The sequence below is a fragment of the Lagenorhynchus albirostris genome, chromosome 5 (assembly GCF_949774975.1).
Source record: "Lagenorhynchus albirostris chromosome 5, mLagAlb1.1, whole genome shotgun sequence".
Lineage (NCBI taxonomy): Eukaryota > Metazoa > Chordata > Mammalia > Artiodactyla > Delphinidae > Lagenorhynchus > Lagenorhynchus albirostris.
Window position 1 is genome coordinate 11,290,905 of NC_083099.1, and position 27,011 is coordinate 11,317,915.

General features: G+C 40.3%; 1 protein-coding gene across 2 annotated transcripts in view; it reads left to right on the plus strand.

Annotated features, from left to right (window-relative positions):
• The first annotated feature begins 328 nt into the window (after nt 1-328).
• The window catches only part of ANKRD28 (ankyrin repeat domain 28), a 186,373-nt gene continuing 159,690 nt past the window's right edge, over nt 329-27,011 (plus strand). For both annotated transcript variants that reach the window (XM_060149563.1, XM_060149564.1), the window contains exon 1: nt 329-655. In XM_060149563.1, the coding sequence (XP_060005546.1) occupies nt 629-655 (27 nt within the window). In that variant the 5' untranslated portion in view covers nt 329-628. The remainder of the gene's footprint in view (nt 656-27,011) is intronic.

Genomic DNA, 27,011 nt, shown 5'->3' on the forward strand with positions numbered 1-27,011 from the left:
GTGCGAGCCCCGGGCAGTTACCCCCCACTTCCCGGGACCCGCACCTCAAGCCCGGGCTCCTCCCACCTAGCCCAGGGCGCGCGCCCTGGGCACCTGGCTGCCCCTCCCCCGGCTCCGCTCCCTCGCTCGCCCCCGCCCAGTGCGCCCGGCTCCGCGCCCACCCTCACCGCTTCCTCCCCCGCCCTTGCCCATCCGGGAGGCGGGGCCCGAGCGAGCGAGGCGGCGTGGCCAATGGGCGCTCGTCTTACTCTGGCCTCTCCCCCGCGCGGCCGCCAATCACGGCGGGCGGTGGTGGTAATATTGTGGAGTGGAGTTTGGATGCCGCGGCTGCCGCGGGCTGGAGCTGGGCGGCCGCGGGGGCTGCCCGGCTGTCTCGAGAAGGGGGCGTGAGGCGGCAGCGGCTGCGGAGACAGCGGAGGGAAAAAGGAAGAAAGGAAGGAGGAGGGCGGGGAGTCCTCGAAGAGGAGGTGGGATCCTCCGGTTCCTCACCTCTCGGCTGCGGAGGGCGGCGGGGAGGCGGTGCCGCCCCCTGCCCGCGGACTCCTTAGCTCACTGCCGCCGACCCGCCGCCTCCGGGCGCAGGCGAAGCTCCTGGGGCGGGAGCGGTGGCCGGGCGGCGCCGACCGCCATGGCGTTCCTCAAACTCCGCGACCAGGTAGGCGAGGGGCGGCAGGCCCGGGGGTGGGAGGGAAGGCGGGAGGAAGGGGGGGCCGGCGGTGTGGGCCGCCGGGCGCCCGCTCGGCGGGGCGGTGCGAGGGAGGCGGGGACACCTCGGGGGTCGCGGCGGCCCGCCTGTCAGCGCAGCCCGGCCGGGGGAGCCCACGTGCCGCCTCCGGCCGCCGCCGCCGGAGGGGCGGGTCCGCGCTAGCGCCGGGCGCCCGCGTCCGGGTCCGCGCCTCCTCTCCAGGTGAGGCCGGGGCCTAACAGGTGGCTTCCCGCAGCCAGGCGGGGCGCTGCCGGCGGCCGTGACCGAGGGTCACGACCTTGTTGGCTTGTTGGCGTCGCCGGGTAGTTCGAGGCCGACTCTCTGGGTCAAAGGAGATTTTGCTCAGGGAGTAGTTATTCAACGTGCAAGTTCCCACACTTGTTTTCTTCTGACATCTTGTGCACCATCTTGGTTACTTTTCTTGACTCAGGAAGAGCTGATACAAGAATACCTGAAGTGCGGTAAACTGTCATGACTCTTGGATTGAGGAAATATTTAGTGTCTAGGAACGAAATCGCAACTGTATCAGAATTACTTGTACACCTGAAAACGTGGAACGATGTAACAAGGCTTTCAGGCGATGCAGAGGTTTCCAAACATCTGAATCTCTCCTTGAAGGAAAACGGAAATTAACGTGTGAAATATACCGAATCGCAGTAGACTCCTTAGTGCTGAGAATTTATCTTTGCCATTTGTTTTTCTGAACAGAAGATAGTGAACAGATTTGAAGGGAAGGTAATTGCATGTATTGGGAAACTATTCCGAAAGTGAGTTCCCCTTTTGAAAAACAGTGAGGGAAAAACTTGAGATATATTTTTCAATGTTGTCTCTTAGTGAATATTGTACCTTAAATTCTGAATCTAAGTAGTGTCATTTAATAAGTGACTTTTCTGTTTGGGCTGATGGCTGAACTTGTGTATCATTTGGTATCAGAAAGTTTTTAGTTGGTGTTAACATCATCAGGACATGATACTTTGAAAAACCCTAGTGTTTAGTCAAGCTTATACTTTGTATTTCAAATTGTGGAACTGCATTGTCCAGTATGATAGCCACTAGCCACATGTGGCAACTTAAATTAACTTTAATTTTATTATTTATTTATTTATTTATTTTTGGCTGCGTTGAGTCTTTGTTGCTGTGTGCCGGCTTTCTCTAGTTGCGGCGAGCGGGGGCAGCTCTTCATTGCAGTGCACGAGCTTCTCATTGCAGTGGCTTTTTTTTGTTGTGGAGCACGGGCTCTAGGTGCGCGGGCTTCAGTAGTTGTGGCTCTCGGGCTCTAGAGCGCAGGCTCAGTAGTTGTGCACGGGCTGAGTTGCTCCTTGGCATGTGGGATCTTCCCGGACCAGGGCTCGAACCCGTGTCCCCTGCATTGGCAGGCGGATTCTTAACCACTGCACCACCAGGGAAGTCCCTAAATTAACTTTAATTTTAAATAAAATAAATTCAGTTCTTCATTCCTGCTAGCCACGTTTCAGGTGCTCCATAGCCCCACGTGGCTCTTGATTATGGTATTGGACAATACAGGTGTGGAGCATCTGTATCATCAGAAAGTTCTATGGGGCAGCACTATTAAAGAATAAGAGGTAAAGCATAAACCAATTCCTGTACAGTTAACTCACGTTGTACTCTTAATGGTGTGTAACTCAAGATCCAGGGTCTCCACTAATCTTTACCAATCTAATGGCACCTTGTGGTTCCATAACTTATAGTTGAGGTAACAATTTTTGTTTTGTTTCTCGTCTTACGCTTTTGAAGAAAGTTGTTTGGATTATGTGTGTTAGAAATTTGGTGAACTTTTGGGAGAGCATCTCATTTTATTCACCATCAGATTTAAACAGAAACAGGATTGTATTTTCAGTTGGACATAAAATCCAATTGCACCTTTGCATTTGTGTATTTAGGAATTGCAGTTGTGAAACAATTGTGATGCTACTCCAGTTTTATATAATATCTATTAATACTTGGTGGTAAAGATGATATGTAAAATGTCACCTGTAAACTTGAAGGTATTTGGGCAAGTTAATGAAGTGGCATGGCTGGGGCCGGGGGGCGGGGGGAAGAACCTTGGGGTTTACCTCTAATAAACTACTAAGTAATTGGCTCAGGAAGGGAATAGCTGCTTTTAGAAGTCATCTTATGTGTTGATATTTTATTAGCTGTTAAAAGCGATGGTACAAATGAAATGGAATGCAAATACTATTTTAACCTTTCCCATCTACAGGACAGGCGGTTCAGCTAGATGAATTATTTTATTTGGAGGAAAGGAGGAGATCTGTTTAAGTACACAGAATTTTAAAGCTGAAAGGTAGTTGACATAGCATTTAGCTCAGTTCTCATTTACACTTGAACTAGGAGGTAGTAGAATCTGCTTTTCTATGTTATTTCCATGTACACCCTGTATTTTGCTTTTTTCCATCTTTGTAAATACAGTCTATTACATAGAAGCTAAACGTGGGTAGGGGTTGTTTTTCTTTGTGCATATAAGCATCAGGGGGTTCTAGGTGGTTTAAACATAAAATCAGTGAGCAAATAAAGCAGATAGTTTTCATATCCAATCAATGACAATGAGTAAGACAGCTTTCCCTCATTTTGTGCCAACACCAATATGGGGGTAAGAAGTTACTACTGTGCTATTTTCTATTACTAGGTGAAAATAACTTTCAATTGTAAATGAAATGAAAAGAATTTGTTTCCTGTTTTTAGGAAACATCCCTGGATTTTTTCCCCCACAAAAAAGTGTTTATAACAGCACGAATCTGTAACAGTTGCAGGGTTTTATTCAACAGGTGTCACTGTCAGGTTTTTTCTCTTTGCAGTTACTAAAAACGTAATCATACATGGTTACATTTAAAATTTATTTTCCGGCTTTATTGAGATGTTATTGATATATAACATATGTAAGTTTAAGGTGTACAGCTTTGATTTTATACATGTATATATTGTGAAATGCTTACCACAGTAAGTTAGTTTAACACTTCCATCCCTTCATGTAATTACCATTCGTGTGTGTGTGTATGTGTGTGGAGATAACATTTAAGATCTACTTCTCTTAGCAGCTTTCAATTATGTATATATAATAGAGCATTGTTAATTATAGTTACCATGCTGTACATTAGATCCCCAGATCTACTCATTTTATAGCTGGAAATTTGTACCCTCAGACCAATTACAGGCTTACATTTTATCAGCAGTGATTCATAGTATACCCTAAAAAGAAAGGTAGATGGTCTTTGTTTGGTTCAGGGGTAACAAACTCACAACTGGGGAGTTAAATGGCGGCTGATACATGGCTTCAGTATCTAGGACACAATAGGGAGTGATGGGGATCATGGCAAATAGCAGGTATGTTAGCTGCTGTTCGCTCCAGGCCATTGTTTCTGTGCAGGTGTGCCTAGTATTTTTAGAACTCCAGTTTTTTGTAGGAAGCCAGAAATACAGATTCTTATGAAAAATTTCTATTTATAAGTGTTGGCAAGTTGGTAGATAACATTGAGAAAAATTCAAAGCCGTGGTTTTAAAAAGGGGGACCAGTTTATAACCACTAGTTTAGATCAGCTTGAGGAAACAAACTGTTATAAAATTAGATTCCTATTAAAAAACAGTTTTCTCTGAGATAAAATAGCCAAAATGGTCATAAACTTAAAAAAAATTGAGATATAATTTGCATACCATGAAATTCACCCTTTTAAAATGTTCAGTAGTTTTTAGTATATTCACAAAATTGTACAACCATTACCACTGTCTAATTCCAGAACATTTTCATCACTCCAAAAAGCCATTAGCCGGACTTCCCTGGTGGCGCAGTGGTTAAGAATCCACCTGTCAATGCAGGGGACCTGGGTTCAAGCCCTGGTCTGGGAAGATCCCACATGCCCTAGAGGAATTAAGCCCGTGTGCCACAACTACTGAGCCTGTGCTCTAGAGCCCACGCTCCGCAACAAGAGAAGCCACCGCAATGAGAAGGCCGCGTGCAGCAATGAAGACCCAATGCAGCCAAGAATAAATTAAAAAAGAAAAAGAAAAAGTCTTTAAAAAAGCCATTAGCAGTCACTCCTTGTTCTCCCCTCCTCCTACCTCCTGGCAGTCACTAATCTACTTTCTATCTCTATGAATTTGCCTGTTCTATTTCATATAAATGAAATCATACAATATGACCTTTTATGTCTGACTTGTTTCACTTGGCATAATACTTTTAGCGTGAATCAATTAGAAACTTTTATATCATGTTTAAGACTTTCTAAAAAAAGTTTCTATACTTTTGTGCTGTTTTATTGCCTCTGGTAGTGTGCATATGTATAGTCTGGATGTTGTTTTTTTCTGTTTTCCGAGTTGGTTTTATAACTCAAGTTAAACTTTGTTTGCAGTAGTGCTAAAAAGGATAATAGTTTTCACATTTGGATTATTTTTGTGTAGGAGCCATCTTTGTGTTCCCTCCTGGGTTAATGGTCATTAGGTAAGAATTCTTGCGGTACGCGGGCCTCTCACTGCTGTGGCCTTTCCTGTTGCGGAGCACAGGCTCCGGACGCACAGGCTCAGCGGCCATGGCTCACGGGCCCAGCTGCTCTGTGGCATGTGGGATCTTCCCAGACCGGGGCACGAACCTGTGTCCCTTGCATCGGCAGGCGGACTCTCAACCACTGCGCCACCAGGGAAGCCCATGGTTTTTTTTTTTTTTTTTTTTGAACAAAGTTGGCATATCAATGAGTAGATATTGTATGGATGAGAATAAATCACTGTTTCAGATAGTAAGTTCTCACTTGTCAAGCATTCACTAAGGGTAGAGCATTATTTGACTTTTCAGTAGGAGAAAAAACTAGATGATCCTTGAAAAATCTTATAATTGGGGATACAGAATGTATGAAATGCCCCCAAAACACTCATGCCCATATGTTCAAGTATTCCATATCGAGTGTCTCCTTGCTTTGTGTTGGAGATTGTGGGGGACACAGGGTAGAGTAGCTACCATCTCTGCTCCTAAGAATCTTACTGGCTAGAAAATGAGCGAAGACATGCATAAATAAATGCACAGCGTCTGAGATACTTCACATGAAAAGGTTTATAGAAGTTGAGGAAAAACATGGAGCATATTCTTTGGAAATGTAACTACTATATAATTCAGAAATAAGTGTGTTCTATGTTTCTTGACTTTTTTTTTTTGAATGCTTTGTATAATACAGTGTAGAACATGGAGTGCTCCGTAAGAGATGGAGATAACATGATTCTGAATTCAGAAAGGATCCTTTCTGAATTCAGAAAGGATCTGATTGTAGGCAGAGGGAAACCCTCATGGCAAGGGAGGTATTTTAGGTCCACAGAAAGGGTTTGTTGAGAGCAAACATTTGGGCAGGAAAGCAACAAGAGGGAACCCAGAAGGCAAGCCAGAAAAAGAGGATGGTATATTTCTGTTGGGATAGTTAGGAGATAGACCCGATTGGTGGGTGTAGTTGGAAAGGACTGGAGGTAGATTAGTTGAATTAACAGTGACTACATTATGAAGTACTTGGAATACAAGGTTAAGAAGTTTGGACGGATCGGTAGGTGATGGGAAGTCTAAGCTAGGCTATGAAGAGCTTCAGGGGGAATGTGCATAAATGTACTTTTCTCAAGAGGGTTCATAGTTTTATTAGATCTTCTGAGGGGCCCATGACACCCCAAAGTTAAATAACCGCTACATTACAGGTTTTAGAAGAGTAGATTATAAAAGACAAATAGGGACACCCAAGACTGGTTAGGTGGCTACTGCTGTAATTCAGAACATATGTAAAACCTTTTAATTTAGTATAAACTGAGTATATTAATTACTAAGCCAAAGTTTGAATGGAAATGAGTACATCTTTAAAGGATCGTTATAGCTGTAATAATGACTCACTTATGTGTACAATTATGTCTTATATTCATATAACAATTGATAATCTTTTTTGTTGCATAGTCCCACTAGGGTCAATCACACATTAAAATGCAATTGAACATTGATTATGGTAGTGGAAAAAAAGCAGATAATCCAAGTAGTTAGGTATGGGTTGTATTAGGTTTTTCGGCATTTTATTTCCTTTTCGTTTTTCTAGTCTAATGTAAAATTCATATACCTGGGCTAGACTGAGATGCCCCTGGAAAATGTTCTGTGCCTGGAGGAAATAGTTTAGGATTAAGCCTTTTTGTTCTGGATTATGTATCCTGCGGACAGTTCACATCAAGCCAATCACTGAGTAATACTTATAATTTAAAACGAAAATTAAATGAAATCTCCAGTTATTTAAACCAATAATGTTTTAAAGTGTTACAGTGTATTGTACACGATGATTAAAGTTCCCAAGTACTTTAGGTTTGATTTCTACTCCGGTCCCTAGCCCCAGTTCTTCGTTATACTATTGAGGGATTCATCTACCTTCCTTATGTGATACTGATTTTAAGAAAAGTTGCCAGGATTCTTCGTGTATACTGGTTGTCATACAAAACAAAGTCTAGATAGAATTACTACTCCCACAGCTAAAGTTCACTTATGCGCAGTAAATTTAAGTTCAGATTCTTAATTGGTGATGGTTTCATCTTTGATTTATTATAAGGTTAAAGGTTATGTCTTTTCTACTCTTGCGGATTTAAGGTCACAGGTAATATTAAACCATGCAGCACAGGACAAGATATTTAAAAAGGGAAATTAGGAAGCAGTTGCTTCTGACACAAATGCTTGTTCTGGAAGCCTAGAATGCAAGTTATTACAGTTGAACACTACATTTTTTTAAAAAATAAATTATTTATTTTTGGCTGCATTGGGTCTTTGTGGCTTATGTGCTGGCTTTCTCTAGTTGTGGTGAGCGGGGGCTACTCTTTGTTGCAGTGTGCGGACTTCTCATTGCAGTGGCTTCTCTTGTTGGGGAGCACAGGCTCTAGGTGCACGGGCTTCAGTAGTTGCGGCACGTGGGCTCCAGTAGTTGTGGCTTATGGGCTCTAGAGCGCAGGCTCAGTTGTTAGGGCGCATGGGCTTAGCTGCTCCACGGCATGTGGGATCTTCCTGGACCAGGGCTCGAACCCGTGTCCCCTGCATTGGCAGGCGGATTCTTAACCCCTGAGCCACCAGGGAAGTCCCCTCTTTTCCTTTTGAGGGAGCTCCCGGATTAAAAATGATGAAAGTCAGAAAGGACCTACTTAGCTATCTTTAGTATTGTATTTTTATTGGTGTAAATTAATTAGGATAAAATCAGATAATTCAAACAGGACTTTGAAAGATTTTATGTATGTGTTTGGTGTGGATGTGTATGTAGATGGGTAAACAAAAGGCATCTATGTTGGATAGTTCTCTGAATGGTGAGAGGTTTCCCCCACTTTTTGAAAGCTTATATGCTAGGCGGTGTATAGTTCCAAGAGTGCCAGATTGGGTTATGCCAAGAGTGAGAATGGTGTCCCTGGGAGAACTTTATAAACAGCAAGGCAAGTGACATTCACATCCTGGAGAAATGGAGTTAGTTGGACTTCAGAGTTAACAACAGCTGGCTTTTAAGGGATGTAAAAGCAAACTGCAGCATGAAGGGTGGGCGGTGCAGTTGAAGCCAGCTGAACAGATCGGAAGAGCAGGTGTAGTATTAGTCACACAGAGCCAGTAAGTAGCCTAATCCAAGGTATAGGCAGGTAGTTAGAAACCAGCATGTCTGTTAGTTGAATGATTCACATAGAGAGTTCTGGAATCGAGAGACTTCAGTAGAGGAGGGCTGGGGGCTGTAACCTTGCAGACATTCTCATTTGATACTGTAGCAGGGACAACGGAGGGAACGTGGTAGGAGTATTTCCCAACTTAGAAACTAGTCTGGAGTTCTAAATGAAAAGACGATGCAGGTGTATTATAGAAATGTTTTGGAAGATTGTGTATATGTTAAATAATGGTTAATCCACCTTGCTATTTTAAAGAAACTGTGAATTATTTTAAATAGCCTCTTAATAAAACAACTTATTTTTAATCTTTTATCATAAAGCTGAATTTCTATATATCATTTTCACATAAATTTAGATGTACTGACTTGATTGCATAACTATTACAAATGATCAGCAATACATGGATTATTTTGTATGTTCTGATGTATTACTGGTTTAGAACCTTCAGTGTTTTGGCTATTGAATTATTGCTTTTAAAATGTTGCTAATCAACCTGTGTGTGTTTTCTTTCCTTACTAACAATGTTCTACCTACCTATGACTCCAGATTCTATTATAGTCAAAAGAACTCCTTACCTGTTCACTTTCTAGTTTCCTCAAAGTCTTGGAGCCACAGTTTTGAACTTGGAATTCCTTTTGTCTGACCATAACTTTTTTCATCATTGGTTGTCCCGTCTTTTCACCCACAATGAAGCTGAGCTTTGCTGTGTTGGAACCTACTTCACCTAGTTGGTTAAATTCAATTTGGCCACAAACTGACCTCTTGAGAAGTCTTGAGCTCCTGATTGGAGCAGTATTGGCTAGGGTAGTGTTTTCTGAAGTGGGGGACAGCTTTTCCTACTGGTGTGTTTCTTGAGATTTTACCGGGTGACCTGTCTACTTGGACTTCCAGGTGTTGACCCACATTTCCTTGCTTCTAGTCTACTCAAGACCGTAGCCTGGTGTCCTGCTTCAGTCTCACTTTCCTCTGGCCTGTTTGGGGGTTTCCCAGCTCACTTCATTGTACCCTTTCGTATTAACCATTCCTACTCATCTTGCAGCTTTCATCTGTTTTTCCACCTCAGCCTCCTTTCTTAAACCCTTTGCCACCCTCAGTTCCTAACTTAAACACACCTCAGTCTCTTCCCCTTCACCTTGGTCTGCTGCCTCTTGGAATTTTTCATTCCTTTCCATTCCCACCCCTTCTCAGGCTGTGCCGTCTTCTCAGCAAGCCTTGACTCTCAGTGGACACTTTACCCACAGTTCCCCCCATTGGCGCTGTTAATGTCAGTCTTACATTCTTATCCTCTACCTTTTCCACTCTTGTCTGTAGCCCCAGTATTACCCTCTCAGGTTATGCCTTCATTCTTTCCTGTGGCTTTGCTGGGCAAAAGAAGCAAATGACTTAAAGAAAAGGTTAAGTAAATATTAGTAGATGTCATTCATGGATATGGAAAACAATTATGATAGTCTTAATTGAATGTCTGGAATGCTGGAACATATACTTTTAATTCTGGCTCATTTATTTATTCCCTTTGTGGCCTTGGGCAAGTTATTTCACTTAAGTTTGTGTTTCCTCGCCTAGAAAAGGGAGGTAGTTGTGTCTAGCTCGCTGAATTGTTGAATTAAATGAGAGTGTGTAAAACCCCTGGCACATAATTGGCACTTGATAAATGGCAGCCATTACTGTATTGAAATACTTTGGCTTGGGACTTAGCTCTTCCACTTTCTTACTGTATGACCTTGGGCAAAGAAACTAAATCTGAGCTGGAATTTGTTTTTAACATCTTTTTTGAGATATCATTCACAAAACCTGTACATTAAAATAATTTAATAATGTATAAATTAAATAATGTATAATTCAATGTGTTTTTTTGTTTTGTTTTTAGTAAACTCAGGGTTGTGCAACTATCAACCACAATCTAATTTTGGAATATTTATCACCTCAAAAAGAAGCCCTGGGCCAATGAGCAGTTACTCCCATTACTCCTAACCTCCCCTCCTTTCTCTTAACCTTAGACAACCACTAATTTATAGGTATACCTCAGAGATATTGCAGGTTTGGTTCCAGACCACCGCAATAAAGCAAATATTGCAATAAGACAAGTCATGTGAATTGTTTGGTTTCCCAGTGCATGTAAAAGTTTTGTTTACACTGTACTGTAGTGTATTAAGTGTGCAGCAGCATTATGTCTTAAAAAAACCAATGTACATACCTTAATTAAAAAATACTCTATTGCTTAAAAACGTGAACCATTTGACAATGCAGGGTTGCCACAAATCTTCAATTTGTGTAGATGTGTGTTTTAATTTCTCTTGGGAAGATTCGTATGAGTTGCTGAATTGTATGGTAAACTTCTGTTTAATGTTTTAAGAAGAGCCAAGCTATGTAATCCCTTTTGTGTGTTGCTGGATTTGGCTTGCTGATATATATATATATTTTTCGGTACGCAGGCCTCTCACTGTTGTGGCCTTTCCTGTTGCGGAGTACAGGCTCCGGACGCGCAGGCGCAGCGGCCATGGCTCACGGGCCCAGCCGCTTCGCGGCATGTGGGATCTTCCGGGACCAGGGCACGAACCCGTGTCCCCTGCATCGGCAGGCGGACTCTCAACCACTGCGCCACCAGGGAAGCCCTGGCTTGCTAATATTTTATCTCTCTCTTCTTGTGATGTCTATTTCTTTGGTATGAGGGTAATGTTGGTCTCATAGAATGAACTGGGAAGTGTTCTCTGCTCTCTTCCAGAAGAGTTTGTGAAGGATTTGTAGTATTTCTTCTTTAAATGTTTGGTAGAATTCACCAGTGAAGCTGTGTGGGCCAGGCCTTTTCTTCGTGATAAACTTTTAAATTAGTAGTTCTGTTTCTTCACTTGTTATAGATCTCTTCAGATTTTCTGTTTCCTCTTGAGTCAGTTTTGGTAATTTGTGTCTTTCAGGGAATTTTTTCATTTTATCTAAGATATCTAATTTGTTGGCATAAACTTGTTAAAATATTCCCTCATAATCCTTTTAATTTCTCTAAGGTTGGTGGTGATGTACCCCTTTTTATTCCTGATTTTAGTAATTTGTCTTCATTATTTTTTTCCTCAGTCTAGCTAAGGGTTTGTCAGTTTTATTGGTCTTTTCAAAGAACCAACTTTTGGTTTTATTGATTTTTTTTCCCCCTATTTTTATCTTTTCTATGGTATTGATTTTTTCCTCTAACATAATTTCTTTCCTTCTGCTTACTTTGGATTTAGTTTGCTTTTTTCTGATCGCTTAAGCTGGAAGCTTACTTGAGGTCTTGATATCTGTGTGTACAGCTATAAATTTCCTTTTCTGTAAATTTTGATACGTTTTGGTTTTGTTTTCAGTCAGTTCAAAATACATTCTAACTAAAAAGTTCCCTTGTGATTTTGTGCTTGACCCAAGTGTTCTTTAGAAGTGTCTTGTTTAATATCCAAACATTTGTGGATTTCCTAAATTTTTTGGGTTTTTTCTAATTTAATTCCATTGTGATTGGGGATTATTTAAATTCTTTGTCTTTTCAGTTCTTTTAAATTTGAGACTTTTAGTAGCTACTAAAAGTAGCTGCTTCCTTGCAGGCGTAAAATATTTACAAATTTGTGACAGAGTTACAGTTTGTGAAGTGGGAACCATGGGAGCAGTCTGTGAAGTTCGTGAAGCATCCATCTGAGAACCACTGTTACAGAATGAATAGGTTGCTGCTGTGTGTGTGTGTGTGTGGAATGGAGTGTGTATTGAAACATTAGATAAACATCTTCTGGCATCTGACCATTTTTTCTGATTCTTAAAGGCTGGGTATATGTAAGTGGTACCTTTTAGTAGTTTTGATATGACAGAAGTGTTTGATCTTTTTCTTATATGATACTCAAAACTTTATTTTTGAAGTATAGTTGATTTACAATGTGTTAGTTTCTGGTATACAGCAAAGATATATATATATATATATTCTTTTCCATTATGGTTTATCACAGGATATTGAGTATAGTTCCCTGTGCTATACAGTAGGACCTTGTGGTTTATCTATGTTATATATAGTACTGTGTATCTGTTAATCCCAAACTCTTAATTTGCCCCTCCCCCACCTCCTTTCCTCTTTGGTAACCATAAGTTTGTTTTCTTGTTTGTTTTTTTTTATTTTATTGAAGTACAGTTGATTTACAATGTGTTAATATCAGAGAGTGATTCAGTTACACCTATATATACATTTTTTTCATATTCTTTTTCATTGTGGTTTATCACAGGATATTGAATATAGTTCCCTGTGCTATACAGTAGGTCCTTGTTGTTTATCCATTCTATATATGTAATATTTCTCATCCATAAGTTTGTTTTCTATGTCTGAGTCTGTTTCGTAAATATGTGCATTTGTGTCATATTTTAGATTCTACATATAAGTGATGTCATATGGCATTTGTCTTTCTCTTTCTGACTTACTTCACTTAGTATGTTAATCTCTTGGTCCATCCATGTTGATGCAAATGGCATTATTTCATTCTTTTTTATGGCTAATATTCCACACCTTCTTTACCCATTCATCTGTCAATGGAAATAGTGCTGCTATGAACATAGGGGTGCATGTAACTTTTTGAATTATAGTTTTCTCCAGATATATGCCCAGGAGTAGGATTGCTGGATCATATGGCAACACTAGTTTTAGTTTTTTGTTTTTTGTTTTTTTTTCGGTACGCGGGCCTCTCACTGTTGTGGCCTCTCCCGTTGCGGAGCACAGGCTCCGGACGCACAGGCTCAGCGGCCATGGCTCACGGGCCCAGCCGCTCCGCGGCATGTGGGATCTTCCCGGACCAGGGCACGAACCCATGTCACCTGCATCGGCAGGCGGACTCTCAACCACTGCGCCACCAGGGAAGCCCCTAGTTTTAGTTTTGTAAGGACTCTCCATACTGTTCACCATAGTGGCTGTACCAGTTTACATTCCCACCAACAGTGTAAGTGGGTTCCCTTTTCTTCATACTCACGACTTTTTTTTAACCATAGAAAGGATATATAAGAGGTTTTTGATTGTTGTTTTTTGGGGTTTTTTTGTTCTTTTTGTTTGTTTGTTTTTGCTTCTTAGGAAAAATTGAAGAGCAGAAAACTTACTTATTCCAGGTTTTTGGTACCAGTTTTTCACAGAAGTATAAAATGAGAGGAAGAGAAGTCCCCTCCCTCACTCAGTCTTGCCAGATTTTGTTGTGAACAGTCCTTGTGACTGTCAGCTTGTCAGTGGATTTTTTTTTCTTTGAATAACTTCTGCAGGAGGCAACCTTTTTTTTGGACTATTCTGTTATTGCCTGCATTTGCGTTTAGGAGTGCAGGATCTTTCCCCCCCCATTTATAAAATCATTAAACTGAACCATTTTCAAAAGTTTGACGTAGTGTTTTCATTGAACTCACAGAAGTTAGAATTGAAGCTGTGAGAGAATTTACCTATTTAGTCTTGAGCTTATAATTTTCCAAAGAGTAAGGGCCACAGTTTTGCCCCGTACTAAACACGTAACAAGAAATTTAGGCCTGTAGTTTATATCATAGGCTTCCTGAATACTGAAATGCAAAAGAAACATTTTCACCTACCACATTCAGTACTTTGATACTATCTACTGATATTGGTGAGAATGCAGGAAATTGGTTCCATTACACTGTTTTATGTCCCTGTGGTTCTATCTGAAATAATTCTCTTTATATGACTATATTTATGGTCTGTCTCCCTCTACTGGAATGTGAACTCTAAGAGGGCAGGGACCATGTCTGTTGTTTACTGCTGTATCCCCATCACCTACAGTAATGCTTTGCATATAGTGGACATTCAGATAATTGCTGGATGAGTAAAGAATTCTGATTAGGTGTATCTGAGATGGGACCCTGATACCTATATATTTTTTTAAAAAAGCATCTCAGGTTATTTTGATATGCACTTCCAAGGCTGAGAACCACTGGGCTGTTTTCCTTCTCAGACATGCAGTAATGTGCATAAGGTACAGAAGATATATCCTTACTGAAAGATCATTATTAGAGGCTTTCTCCACTCTTGAAATTGGGAAAACCTGATTGAGTTCCCTAGAAAGAAGAGTTTAATTCAGTATTGTTTTCCAAGTATTGCTTGCAGGTAAGACTCAGAATGGACAGTTGCTTTCCACCATCAGATAATTAAATTTAGGAGTGGTGAGAAGAAAGAGCTAGAATGGAATTTATTACCCCCCCACCCCCCATTTTTAACATCAACAAAAGGCAAGGTCAGGCTTCCTAGATGACTTCTCCAAAACAGTGATTTTCAGTGGTGGGGGATGGGATTTCTCTAATGACTGGGGACTTTTTTTTTTTTTTTTTTTTTTTTTTTTTTGCGGTACGCGGGCCTCTCACTGTTGCGGCCTCTCCCGTTGCAGAACATAGGCTCCGGACGCGCAGGCTCAGCGGCCATGGCTCACGGGCCCAGCCGCTCTGCGGCATGTGGGATCTTCCCGGACCGGGGCATGAACCCGTGTCCCCTGCATCGGCAGGCGGACTCTCAACCACTGCGCCACCAGGGAAGCCCATGGAGACATTTTTGATTGTCATAACTGGGGAGGAGGGAAAGGATACTACTGGCATCCATTGGATAGAGGCCAAGGGTGGTGCTAAACATTGTACAGTGAACAAGAAGACATCCACCCCCAACAAAGAACCACCTGCTCTACAGTGTCAGTATTGCAGAGGTTGAGAAACCCTGCTTTAAACAAGCCGCTTGGAGAAAGCATTAGTAGTTAATGTTGAGTTTGGCAATTATGAATACATGGAGCCTGTGTGTGTGTCTGTGTGTGCGTGCGCATGCACACATACCCGTTTTTGGCCCTGGGCAAAACTGAATGTCTGTGTAGAGAAACCTGTATGTATGTACAGGAAGACCTTGTTTTATTGTGCTTTTCTTTGCTTTACTGTGCTTCGCATATATTCCGTTTCCTGCACCTTGAAGGTTTGTGGCAACCCTGTGTCAGGCAAGTCTGTTGGCGCTATTTTTCCAACAGCATTTGTTCACTTGGTGTCTCTGAGTCACATTTTGGTAATTCTTGCAATATTTCAAGCTTTTTCATTATTTTATTTGTGATGGTTATCTGTCATCGGTGATCTTTGATGTTATTGTAACTGTTTTGGGGTGCCATGAACCGTGTCTGTATCAGACGGTGAACTTAATCCATAAATGTGTGTGTTCTGACTGCTCTCTCTACCTCTCCTCTGGCCTCCTTATTCTCTGAGCCACAACAATACTGAAATTAGGCCAATTAATAAATAGCACTACTAATGGTCTCTAAGTACTTCTTGAAATGAAGAGTCACACAACTCTCACTTTAAGTCAAAAGCTAGAAATGATTAAGCTTAGTGAGGAAGGCATGTCAACAGCCCAGATAGGCCGAAAGCTAGGCCCTTTGAAGCAATTAGCCAAGTTGTGAATGGATGCAAAGGAAAAGTTCTTGAGGGAAATTAAAAGTGCTACTCCATTGAACATGCGAATGATAAGAAAGCAAAGCAGTCTTATTGCTCATATGGAGAAAGTTTTTTTTTTTAAATTGAGGTATAGTTGATATACAGTATAAGTTTCAATCAACATAGTGATGTACAACTTTTAAAGGTTATACTCTATTTTACAGTAATTATAAAAAATTATAGTCCCTGTGTTGTACAGTATATCCTTGTAGCTTATTTATTTTATTTATAGTAGTTTGTACTTCTTGACATAGAGAAAGTTTTAGTGGTCTGGATGGAAGATCAAACCAGCCACCACATTCCCTTAAACCATAGTCTAATCCAGAGCAAGGCCCTAACTCTCTTCAGTTCTGTGAAGGCTGAGAGAGGTGAGGAAGCTGCAAAAGAAAAGTTTGAAGCTTAGCAGAGGTTGGTTCATGAGGTTTAAGGCAAGAAGCCATCTCCATAACATGAAAGTGCAAGGAGAAGCAGTGAGTGCTCACATAGAAGCTGCCACAAATTATCTAGAAGATTTAGCTAAGGTAATGAAGGAAGCTACACTAAACAATAGATTTTTGATGTAGGTGAGCAGCATTCAGTTGAAGAAGATGCCATCTAGGACTTCATAGCTGGAGATGAGACGTCAGTGCCTGGCTTCAGAGCCTCAAAGGATGGGCTGACTCTTGTTAGGGGCTAATGCAGCTGGTGACTAAGTTGAAGCCAGTGCTTGGATTCTGAAAATCCTGGGGCCCTTAAGAATTATGCTCTCTACTCTGCCTGTCCTCCATAAATGGAACAGCAAAGCCTGGATGACAGCACATCTGTTTAAAACATGGCTTACTGAATATTTTAAGCCCACTGTTGAGACCTGTTCCTCAGAAGAAAAGATTCAAGATGACTGCTCATTGACAGTGCACCTAGTCACCCAAGCACTCTGAGGGAAATGTATCAATGCAGTGAGATTCATGTTGTTTCCATACTTGCTAACACAACATCCATCTGCAGCTCAAGGAATAATTTTGACTTTCAAGTGTTATTATTTAAGAAATACATTTTGTAAGGCTATAGGTGCCATAGATAGTGATTCCTCTGATGCCTGTGAGCAAAGTCAATTGAAAACCTTCTGAAAAGGATTCACCATTCTAGATGACGTTAAGAACATTCATGATTCAGGGGAAGAGGTCAAAATATCAACATAGAGGTTTGGAAGAAGTTGGTTCTAGCCCTCATGGATGACTTTGAGGGGTTCAAGACTTCAGTAGAAGAAACAACTGCAGATGTGGTGGAAACAGTAAGAGAAAGAGAATTAGATGTGGAGCCTGAAGATGTGGCTGAATTGCTGTAACCTCATGATAAAACTTTTAACAGATGAGTTACTATTTATGGGTGAGCAGAGAAAGTGGTTTTTTGAGATGAAATCTCCTGGTGAAGAAGCTGTGAAGCTTGAAATATTGAAAGTATATAAACAATTTTTCACTTTTAATTTTGAATAATGCACCAACATAAATAATCCCCATAAACAAAACTCTTTGAGGTCCTCAATAATTTAAAGGTGTGAAGGGGTCCTGAGGCCAAAATATTTTTGAACAGATGGTGTCCTGAGATTGGTTCCTCAGACACTGTTGAACCTATGTTTGTGTCTCTTGTTGGTTTAGGCTTCCATAGACTAGAAGATTTAAATTCCTTGGGCTTTGATAGAAAGTTCTGGCTTTTTATTTTGACCTGAGTATGTCTTTAATGTATAAAATATATAGCAGAATTTTCAAAGGTTAAATTTTGAGTTCATAGGGCTACAAAAGCATTACTTATAGATTAGATGAGTGGAGAATTATATCTGGAAGAATGACAGAAACAATCACAGGAAATGGTAAATTATTTTGGAAAGGTTACAATAGACAAATGATTGTGGAAAAAGTGTCATTTTATGAGAGTCTTAGAGAAAAATTATGAATAGGTTTAGCAAACACCAAACACGTTAAGTATAAGAGACTGCATCCCCATAAAAAAGGGGATGTGATAGGAGCATTTTAATTATTAACACACACACTAGAGCTTTATCTAACCATAAAGAAATAATAGGCTTTCTGTTTCCTTAAACACTGAAAATAAGCTCTGTAGGTTTGAGTGAATTGTTGGTAGGTTACTATGCTTTAGGCAACATTTAGGAGAACCATACTGAAAGTGATTTAGAGGAAAAGAGACTTTCCATAGATATTTTCTTATCTATATAAAATAATTAGCATTACCCTGATTTATTAGAGGCCTGGTCTTAGTTAAGCCTTTGTAAAGGGTAAGTTTGGCTTGTGACCTAAACAGTATCTTTGGGGTCAATGAATAAGTGTTGCGTGGTGTGCAAAGGTGTGGAAGGTCCAGAAGAAATCAGAGAGAAAAACTTGTCAAGAGTTGAGTTAACAACTTAAAGACAGTGATCTTTTCCCCCTAGATATTAATATTTTGGTTAACCCGATTTTTTAAATGTTATTTTTTGTATTGCATTTTAATCCCTAAGAGGCTTGTAATCCTTTGAAGTGACCCATAGTCATTTCATGGTGGGGATTAGGAACTAGATTGTTAGGAAAGACCACAATTTGTTTTTTCTCAAATTCTAATACAAATAATACTTTAGCATTAATACTTGTATACTTAATTTTCACTAGGTAAATGTGAGGAAGTTCTATCTTTAAAAACTTGCCTTGAAAAAGAGTTTTTTCCTCATCACCAAGGTACTTTTTTTGAAACGTTTAAGTAGATATAGTTACCTTTTAAAATTCCGTGTTAAATTTTTTTTTAGATCAAATGATTTAAACTTATATTCCTATTTTATCTGAACAATAACATGATATATTTAGGGGCATAGGTCTTCATAAATTTTTTTTGTGTGTGATAGAATTCATCAGAATACTATTTTACCACTGGTGTTAAAAAAAAATTCTCATTCCAAAATTAATCAAACAAAAAAATATATTACTCTAAACTATTCATTTATATAAAAGCAAAAAATTATTTTTCTATTTATTTTTCATTATGGTAAAATCAACATACATAAAATTTGTCATTTTAATCATTTTAAGATGTGCAATTCAGTGACACTAAATACATTCACATTGTTGTGCAACTGTCACCACCACCCATCTCCAGAACTTTTATCTTCACACATTGAAACTCTGTATGTATTAAACATTAACTCCCTATACCGTTTATCCCCCAACCTCTTACAAACACCAGATATCATTCTGCTTCCTGTAAGTGGATCATACAATACTTGTCCTTTTGTGATTGACGTTTTTTACTTAGCATAATGTCTTCAAGTTTCATCCATGTTGTAGCATGTGGCAAAATATCTTTTTTAAGGCTGAATAACATTTCATTGTATGTGTATGCCACATTTTAAAAATTCATTAATCCATCCACAGACAGTTGGATTGCTTTCTAAGTGTCCATTAGGCTCTTGTGAGTAATGGTGCTGTGAACATGGGTATGTACGTACCTGTTTGAGACCCTACTTTCAGTTTGTTTGGATATATCCCCAGACGTGGAATTGCTGGATCATATGGTAATTCTGTGTTTAATTTTTGGAGGAAATGCCATATTGTACTTGTGCATTGATGGCTGTACCATTTTACATTCTCACCAACAACACATAAGAGTTTCAATTTCTCTGCACCTCACCAACATTTGTTATTTTCTGCCTGTTTTTCTGTTTTCTTTATAATAGCCATTCTGATATGTGTTAAGTGTTATTTTACAGTTTTGATTTGTATTTTCTCAATGATTAATGATGTTAAGCATCTTTTCATGTGCTTATTGCCATTTGTATATCTTTGGGGAAATGTCCATTTTTTAATTGGGTTGTTTTCATTTGTTACTGGTTTGTAGTTCTTCATCTATTCTGGATATTAATCCTTCATCAGACACATGATTTCCAAATATTTTCTCCCGTTCTGTAGGTTACCTTTTCACTGCATTTATAGTGTCCTTTCATGCACAAAAGCTTTTAGTTTTTACTAAGTTCAGTTCATCTGCTTTTTCTTTTGTTGCCTGTGCTTTTGGTGTCATGTCCAAGAAATCATTGGTAAATTCAGTGTCATGAAGCTTTTCCCATTTTCTTCTAATAGTTTTATAATTTTAGCTCTTGCGTTTAGATCTTTCATCCATTTTGAGCTGATATTTGTATATGGTGTAAGGTAAGGGTCCAACTTCATTTTTTTGCACGTGGATACCCAGTTTTTCCAAAACCATTTGTTGAAAAGACTGTCCTTTCTCCTGTTGAATGGTCTTGGGACCCTTGTTGAAATCTGTGGACCATATATATGTGAGGGTTTATTTCTGGGCTTTGTTCTGTTTCATTGGTCTATATGTTTGTCTTTATGGCAGCTCCACACTGTTTTGATTACTGTAGCTTTGTAGTAAGTTTTGTTTTTGTTTTTTTCTTTTTTTTTTTAAATTTAGTTTATTTTATTTTTGGCTGTGTTGTGTCTTCATTGCTGCATGCGGGCTTTTCTCTGGATGCGGCGAGCAGGGGCTACTCTTCATTGTGGTGCACAGGCTTCTCATTGTGGTGGCTTCTCTTGTTGCAGAGCACAGGCTCTAGCCGCTTGGGCTTCAGTAGTTGTGGCACACAGGCTCAGTAGTTGTGGCACACGGGCTTAGTTGCTCCGTGGCATGTGGGATCTTCCCGGACCAGGGCTTGACCCTCTGGCTCCTGCATTGGCGGGTGGATTCTTAACCACTGCGCCACCAGGGAAACCCTGTGTTTTTCTTAATTTATTTGTTTTTCGCTGCATGGGGTCTTCATTGTTGCATGCGGGCTTTCTCTAGTTGTGGTGAGCGGGGGCTGCTCTTCATTTTGGTACGTGGGTTTCTCATTGTGGTGGCTTCTCTTGTTGTGGAGCACAGACTCTAGGCTGCAGCCTTCGGTAGTTGCGGCATGTGGGCTCAGTAATTGTGGCACACAGGCTCTAGAGCTCAGGCTCAGTAGTTGTGGCGCATGGGTTTAGTTGCTCCACGGCATGTGGGATCTTCCTGGACCAGGGCTTGAACCCATGTTCCCTGTGTTGGCAGGTGGATTCTTAACCATTGCACCACCAGGGAAGTCCCTGGAGTAAGTTTTAAAGTAAGGAAATGTGAAAGTTTGTTCTTTTTTTTTTTCCAAGATTGCCAAAACAGAGTTCCTTGAGATTCCATATGAATTTTAGGATGGATTTTTAATTTGTAAAAAGACATTGTTGGGGGCTTCCCTGGTGGCGCAGTGGTTGAGAGTCCGCCTGCCGATGCAGGGGTCGCGGGTTCGTGCCTCGGTCCGGGAGGATCCCACATGCCGCGGAGCGGCTGGGCCCGTGAGCCATGGCCGCTGGGCCTGTGCTCCGCAGCGGGAGAGGCCACAACAGCGAGAGGCTCGCGTACCGCAAAAAAAAAAAAATAAATTAAAAAAAAAAATCAAACTAGAGCACCTAAAAAAAAAAAAAAAAGACATTGTTGGGATTTTGATAGGGATTATATTGAATCTGTAGATTACTGTGTGTAGTATGGACGTTTTAACAATATTAAGTCTTCCAATCCATATCTTTCCATTTCTTTGTTTCTTCTTTAATTTCTTTCAGCAGTGTTTTATAGTTTTCAGCATACAAGTCTTTTGCCTCCTTGGTTAAGTTTGTTCCCAGGTATTTCATTCTTAATGCTGTTGTAAATGGAATTGTCTTCTTAATTCCCTTTTCAGTTTGTTAGTATATTAAAAAACCCTGATTTTTTTGTGTTGATTCTGTATTCTGCAACTTTGCTGAATTCATTTATTAGTTCTAATATTCTTTTTGTTTGTGGACTCTTTAGGGTTTTCTATGTATAAGATTATGTTGTCTGTGAACAAAGGTTATTTTACTTCTTCCTTTCCAGTTTGGATATGTTTTCTTTTTCTTGCCTATTAGTTTTAATTGATGGAGAGATAAAATAGGAAATGGTATTAGATGATTTAGAAATCTGTTTATCTGAGGCTTTACTATGGAAAATATATCTTGAAAGTTTTTCATGCTATTCCATGGAAACTGGGGAACTTAAGTGATAAAGATAGTCTGCATTGCAAAGAAAATTTAACTCACAGCTTCTAGATTTATAATACGTTTTTGTTTGTTTTTGTTTTTTGCTATCTCAGAAAGCCTAATCCCAGTTGCAGTTTTCTTCTAGTCCTTGACATTGTGCATGCTTTTTGTTTTTTTCTGCTTGCTTTTGAAGGTAGTTGTTAGCATTTAATTATTCTTTGGAGTTTTTGTTTTTGTTATTATAGATATTTGTATAAGAGATGCCTGTAACCGACATTATAGATACATAAAATGTAAAGTCGTTAAAAACAGGTGGTACTCTGGAAATAAACTTTAATCATTTAGGTCAGATCTTAAGATGAGAGAACTGTGGCCTGGAGAGGATGTTAACTTGTACAAGGTTATACAGTTATTATCAATCAGGACTAAACCTCTTTGGTGATTTTTTTTCTCATTCTTTCTGTCTACTTGAATCATTGATTACTGCAACAGCCTTTTAATTGTCTTTATGGACTTTAGACTCATCCTTCAGTCTGTTCTTGCTACTGGATCCGAAGCATAGTACTTCTAAAATATGAACAGTTACATCAGTGTGTTAGTTTTTTCAGTTATTAACCATTGTCTTCAGGGTAATATTAGCATTAAATATAGCTAAGTCCATTACTTGGGTTGTCTGATTTAATACTTTGAACGGTTCTTTACTGTTAATTATCCCAGTTTTATAGATGAGGAAATTGAGACCAGGACTGTCTAATTTCAAAGTTTATGTTCCTAGGCATTATATTATTACTACTTAAGTAAGACATTCAAGACTCTTTGTGTTGTTGCTCCTATCCACTTCTCTTGTGTTCAGTTGACATTTTTAACTGTAAATTCCTTGAAGGCCGATATCATGTCCCAGACCAAGCAGTTGCCTGATACATAGCAAATATTTGGTAAACGTTGAATAAATTTTAAGTAGTGAGTGAATGGCAGAGGATAGTGAGCCTAGCCCAGTGTGAGAAGACATGAATATTACATCTGAAAGAAAAGATTCCTCTGACTGGCCATGGTCAGTAAAGGTCAGTCTTTGGGTTAAAGAACAGAATGAAGGAAATGAAATCCAGAGACATGATTAGAGATAGCAACTATTTGTTCTTGACTTAAATTAATTATATCTTTGGGTTGTAAGAACTTGAAAATGAATTCTCTAAGTAACTTTTTATGTTTTCAGGCCTGGTGGCGTTAAGGAGAGAGGCACCTGAAGACTTGAGACAGGGAAAGTTTACTCCATTTTTTAGAAAGGGAAAGAAGGAAGATTGCAGAGCTTGATGTGGTTCTCAGGTGAAATTCTAGAGTAGATTATTTAAAGAATTACTTGTTTCCAGGAGAGATGAAGTACTAAACATTAAGAATTAGCCTGAATTCATTAAGAACAAACCAAAACAGCCTAACTTTTCTTTTTGTGCATGAAATCTCCTATCTTCAATGAATTGCACGAGATTTACAGATTACTCATCACATTTGCAGATGGCACAGATATAGGAGGGATAGTGTGTTAGCTGGGATGGGCTAGATTTTGCTGTAGTGATAACCTCTAAATCTCAGTGACTGAAAAAGTAAAAGAGATTTATTTATTGCTTCTATCACATGTCTGTTCTCAGGTCAGCAGGGTTCTCTGCTTTGTGTTGTTCTCATGCAGGAACCCAATCTGGAGTTTCTGCCTCCTGGAATGTTGCTTGTACTTGTGGTACCAGAGAGGGAACATGATGAATGTGATATCAGGCTTCAAAGCCTCCGTCACACATCACTTCAGCTCACTTTTAACTGATCAAAGCGGGGTGGCCACACCCAACCTGGGTGCTTGTGGGGTAGGGAAGTATAATCCTACCATAATTTGGAAGGAAGGGACCCAGAAATATCACTGAACATCAGTGTTGACTCGCTGAGATAGTGAGCACTTTGGATGACAGGTTAAGGAACTAAGAGGATTGAGCTTGGTAGGCTGATGTGATCAGCTGAATCAGACAAAGGGAAAGTGAAGAGGGAGAATTGTAAGAGCCTGTCCTTCCTTCCCAAAACTAATCCCAGTAGAATACTGTTGATGGAAGGGGCTGAGGGTTGCAGCTTGCTAGCTTTATCAGCACATGTGGCACAAAGAAGTGTAGTGGTTGGTGCAAGGGAAATGACAAAGAGGCCTCGATTCTGACTTACTCCATATGCCCAACTTACCACATTTCTGGATATAGGTGCTTGTTCAGATGGGAGATACACTTGAAATCATGTGATGTGGATGACTGAGGCAAATAAAAATGTGCAGCTGGGAAAATTCACCTGGGTAGGGGAGTGGGAGGCATCATGGCTGCCTCAAATATTTGGAGGCCTGCCATGGGAAAGCAGGAATGGACTTTTATCATATGTCACAACTAAGAAACTAGTGGATGAAAACTATAGGAAGTGATTTAAGCTCAGTGAAAGCAAGCTGCTAGTTTATTTTCTTTTTAATTATTTTTATTTTTTTAATGTTTAGACAGGCTTCCACTTTATTTATTTATTTATTTATGGCTGTGTTGGGTCTTCGCTTCTGTGCGAGGGCTTTCTCTAGTTGCAGCAAGCGGGAGCCACTCTTCATTGCGGTGCGTGGGCCTCTCACTATCACGGCCTCTCTTATTGCGGAGCACGGGCTCTAGACAAGCTGCTAGTTTAGAGGTGGTGTAGAATACTTCTTCCTGGAAATAATCAGGCATCAGGTTGATTCCCCTGAAATTCTATGACTTTGAATGACAGAAGAATGCCTGTTTTATGCTAAGAACTTTCATAAACACTTAATACGAGTATGTAAACATTTATGTGATTATTTCTAACTTCACTGGTGAAAAAAGTGAGATATAATGAATTAGTGATCTAATAAAACATTTTTATCTTTATGCCTGTTAAGTACTAGAACTCTGCTAGGAACTTGATGAATTTTTTTTTTTCCCCTAAATCTTATGTTAGTCTCATTTTATACACGAGGAAGCTAATTCAGAGATAATAGCTTGCCCAAGGTTTATTCTGGTTAACTGGTCAAGTAAGGATTTTAACCGAGATCTCTTCAATTCCCAAAACTGCTTTTTCTACTCTCTCACTCTAATAGTTACCTTGTGTTGCTTGCCTACCATGTTTGTGTCTCCTGGGAACAGTACCCCCTTATTTTGGGGTTCTGTCTGTCCATCTCTGTCCCTTACCACATAGTTCTAATGGGACTTCCCAGAGTCCTCACTACTTGGTCACTTGCCTGCCTCCCTTCACATGGGCCAGTCAGAATTCCCTGGGTGTTTTTAAGTGAAACCAAGAAGGAGACTCATCCCTCTGTGGTGATGTGTGTAGTAAGATGTAATGTGTAAGACCTGTCTTTGTCATGTTCCTTGAAGAAAGCCAGTCTGCTTTGACAGGAGTGATACCCACTGTAAGTCCCTGGTTCCAGTGGTTCCTGATGCTCAGCTGCTTTCCTGCCCTTGCTATGATTCAGTTATTCTACCCTTCTCCTATGTGAGACATCTCCAGTATCTGACACAATTCCTATTTTGCTCAAAGGGTTGGACCTTGAACAGTACTGGTCACTTTTGAGAGATGCACTATGGCTGTGGGACTGTGTGCTGGGCAAACTACCTGATAGGGAAGAAAAGAACCATTGAGGAAGGTGGTCACCTCAGTGGCTCTTGAAGGTGCAATTTTTGTGTATATTTATTTGTACTGAGGAAAGGTGGGATTGTCAACACTGGTGATTTTGCAGAATTCTTTTTTTTTTTTTTTTTTTTTTCAGTACGCGGGCCTCTCACTGTTGTGGCCTGTCCCGTCGCGGAGCACAGGCTCTGGACGCGCAGGCTCAGCGGCCATGGCTCACGGGCCCAGCCACTCCGCGGCATGTGGGATCTTCCTGGACCGGGGCACGAACCCGTGTCCCCTGCATCGGCAAGTGGACTCTCAACCACTGCGCCACCAGGGAAGCCCCTAGAATTCATATTTTAAAAGCCATTGGATCCATTTTACCAAATGTGGCCTGTGGTGTGTACCAGTATCTTATGACAAAGTCAGAGCCCTTCTGGTTGAGTAGTGTTTGGAGCCCTGGCCTCTTCATCCCCTTTTCTTTCCCTTCTTGGTTACTACCTGAGGTACCCTGATGTGATCTAGAAAGATTTTTTTTAACTTCCTCTCCTGTTTTTGTCATTAAACACAAGAGACAGAGCAGCTACTCTGGGGACGGATGGAGGAAAGGAGGAGAAAGATGGGCAAGAGATTTATGTTTATTGAGTCCTTAAAGTGTACTGAATACTTTATATGAATTTGGGGTAAGTGGCATTGTTCTTATTAAAGTTAAGGAGATTCAGTCTCGGAGAAGTTAACTTTGTTCAAGGTCACAGGTCTAATCCTAGATCTGTTCGAACTCTAAAACATGACCATTTCATGTAACTACTAGAGAGTAGTAACTACTAGAGATTATCTGTGCAGTAGGTCATGTATGTAAGTCAGAGATCAGAGTTAGTTGCATCTGACTTCATCTAATAAAAGATAAAGTCAGGGCAAAAATTCAGAGAAGGAACAAAAGAGGAAAAATTATTCTATAAAGGACTAAAAAGAGAAGAAACACAAAAATGATGGTAGGTCAATATTAATAACTAATTGAACTATATTGTGATACCAGTGCCCAGAAAAAGTATATCTGTCACAACACTGAACAGAGTGCTGTGTCAGTCAAACAGCCCAAGTTATAATACTTCTATCTTTGCCTCTAAAAATGATTCTCAAAAGACTAGAGAATTTTTTGTCTACTTCTGAGTTAACAGAAACAAATTATTTTTCCTTTTTGCAAGTGTAATAAAAAGACGTGTGGAGGGCTTCCCTGGTGGCGCAGTGGTTGGGAGTCTGCCTGCCGATGCGGGGGGAGCGGGTTCGTGCCCCGGTCCGGGAGGGTCCCACATGCCGCAGAGCGGCTGGGCCCGTGAGCCGTGGCCGCTGGGCTTGCGCGTCCGGAGCCTGTGCTCCAAGTAGAGCAGAAGGTGGAGCTAATACATCTCCTTTCCTGTCCTGTTCTGTCTCTCTTAGGTGGTTTATGCTGATAAGAAGACAACTGTGAAAGAAACTAGTGTTCAGTTCTAAAAGTTGCATTACCTCAATATTTAAGCAAGGAAAACTACACATGATGGCTTCCGGGCTTAACATATTTTTGGTAGTTGTCTGATAGCAGTACTTTT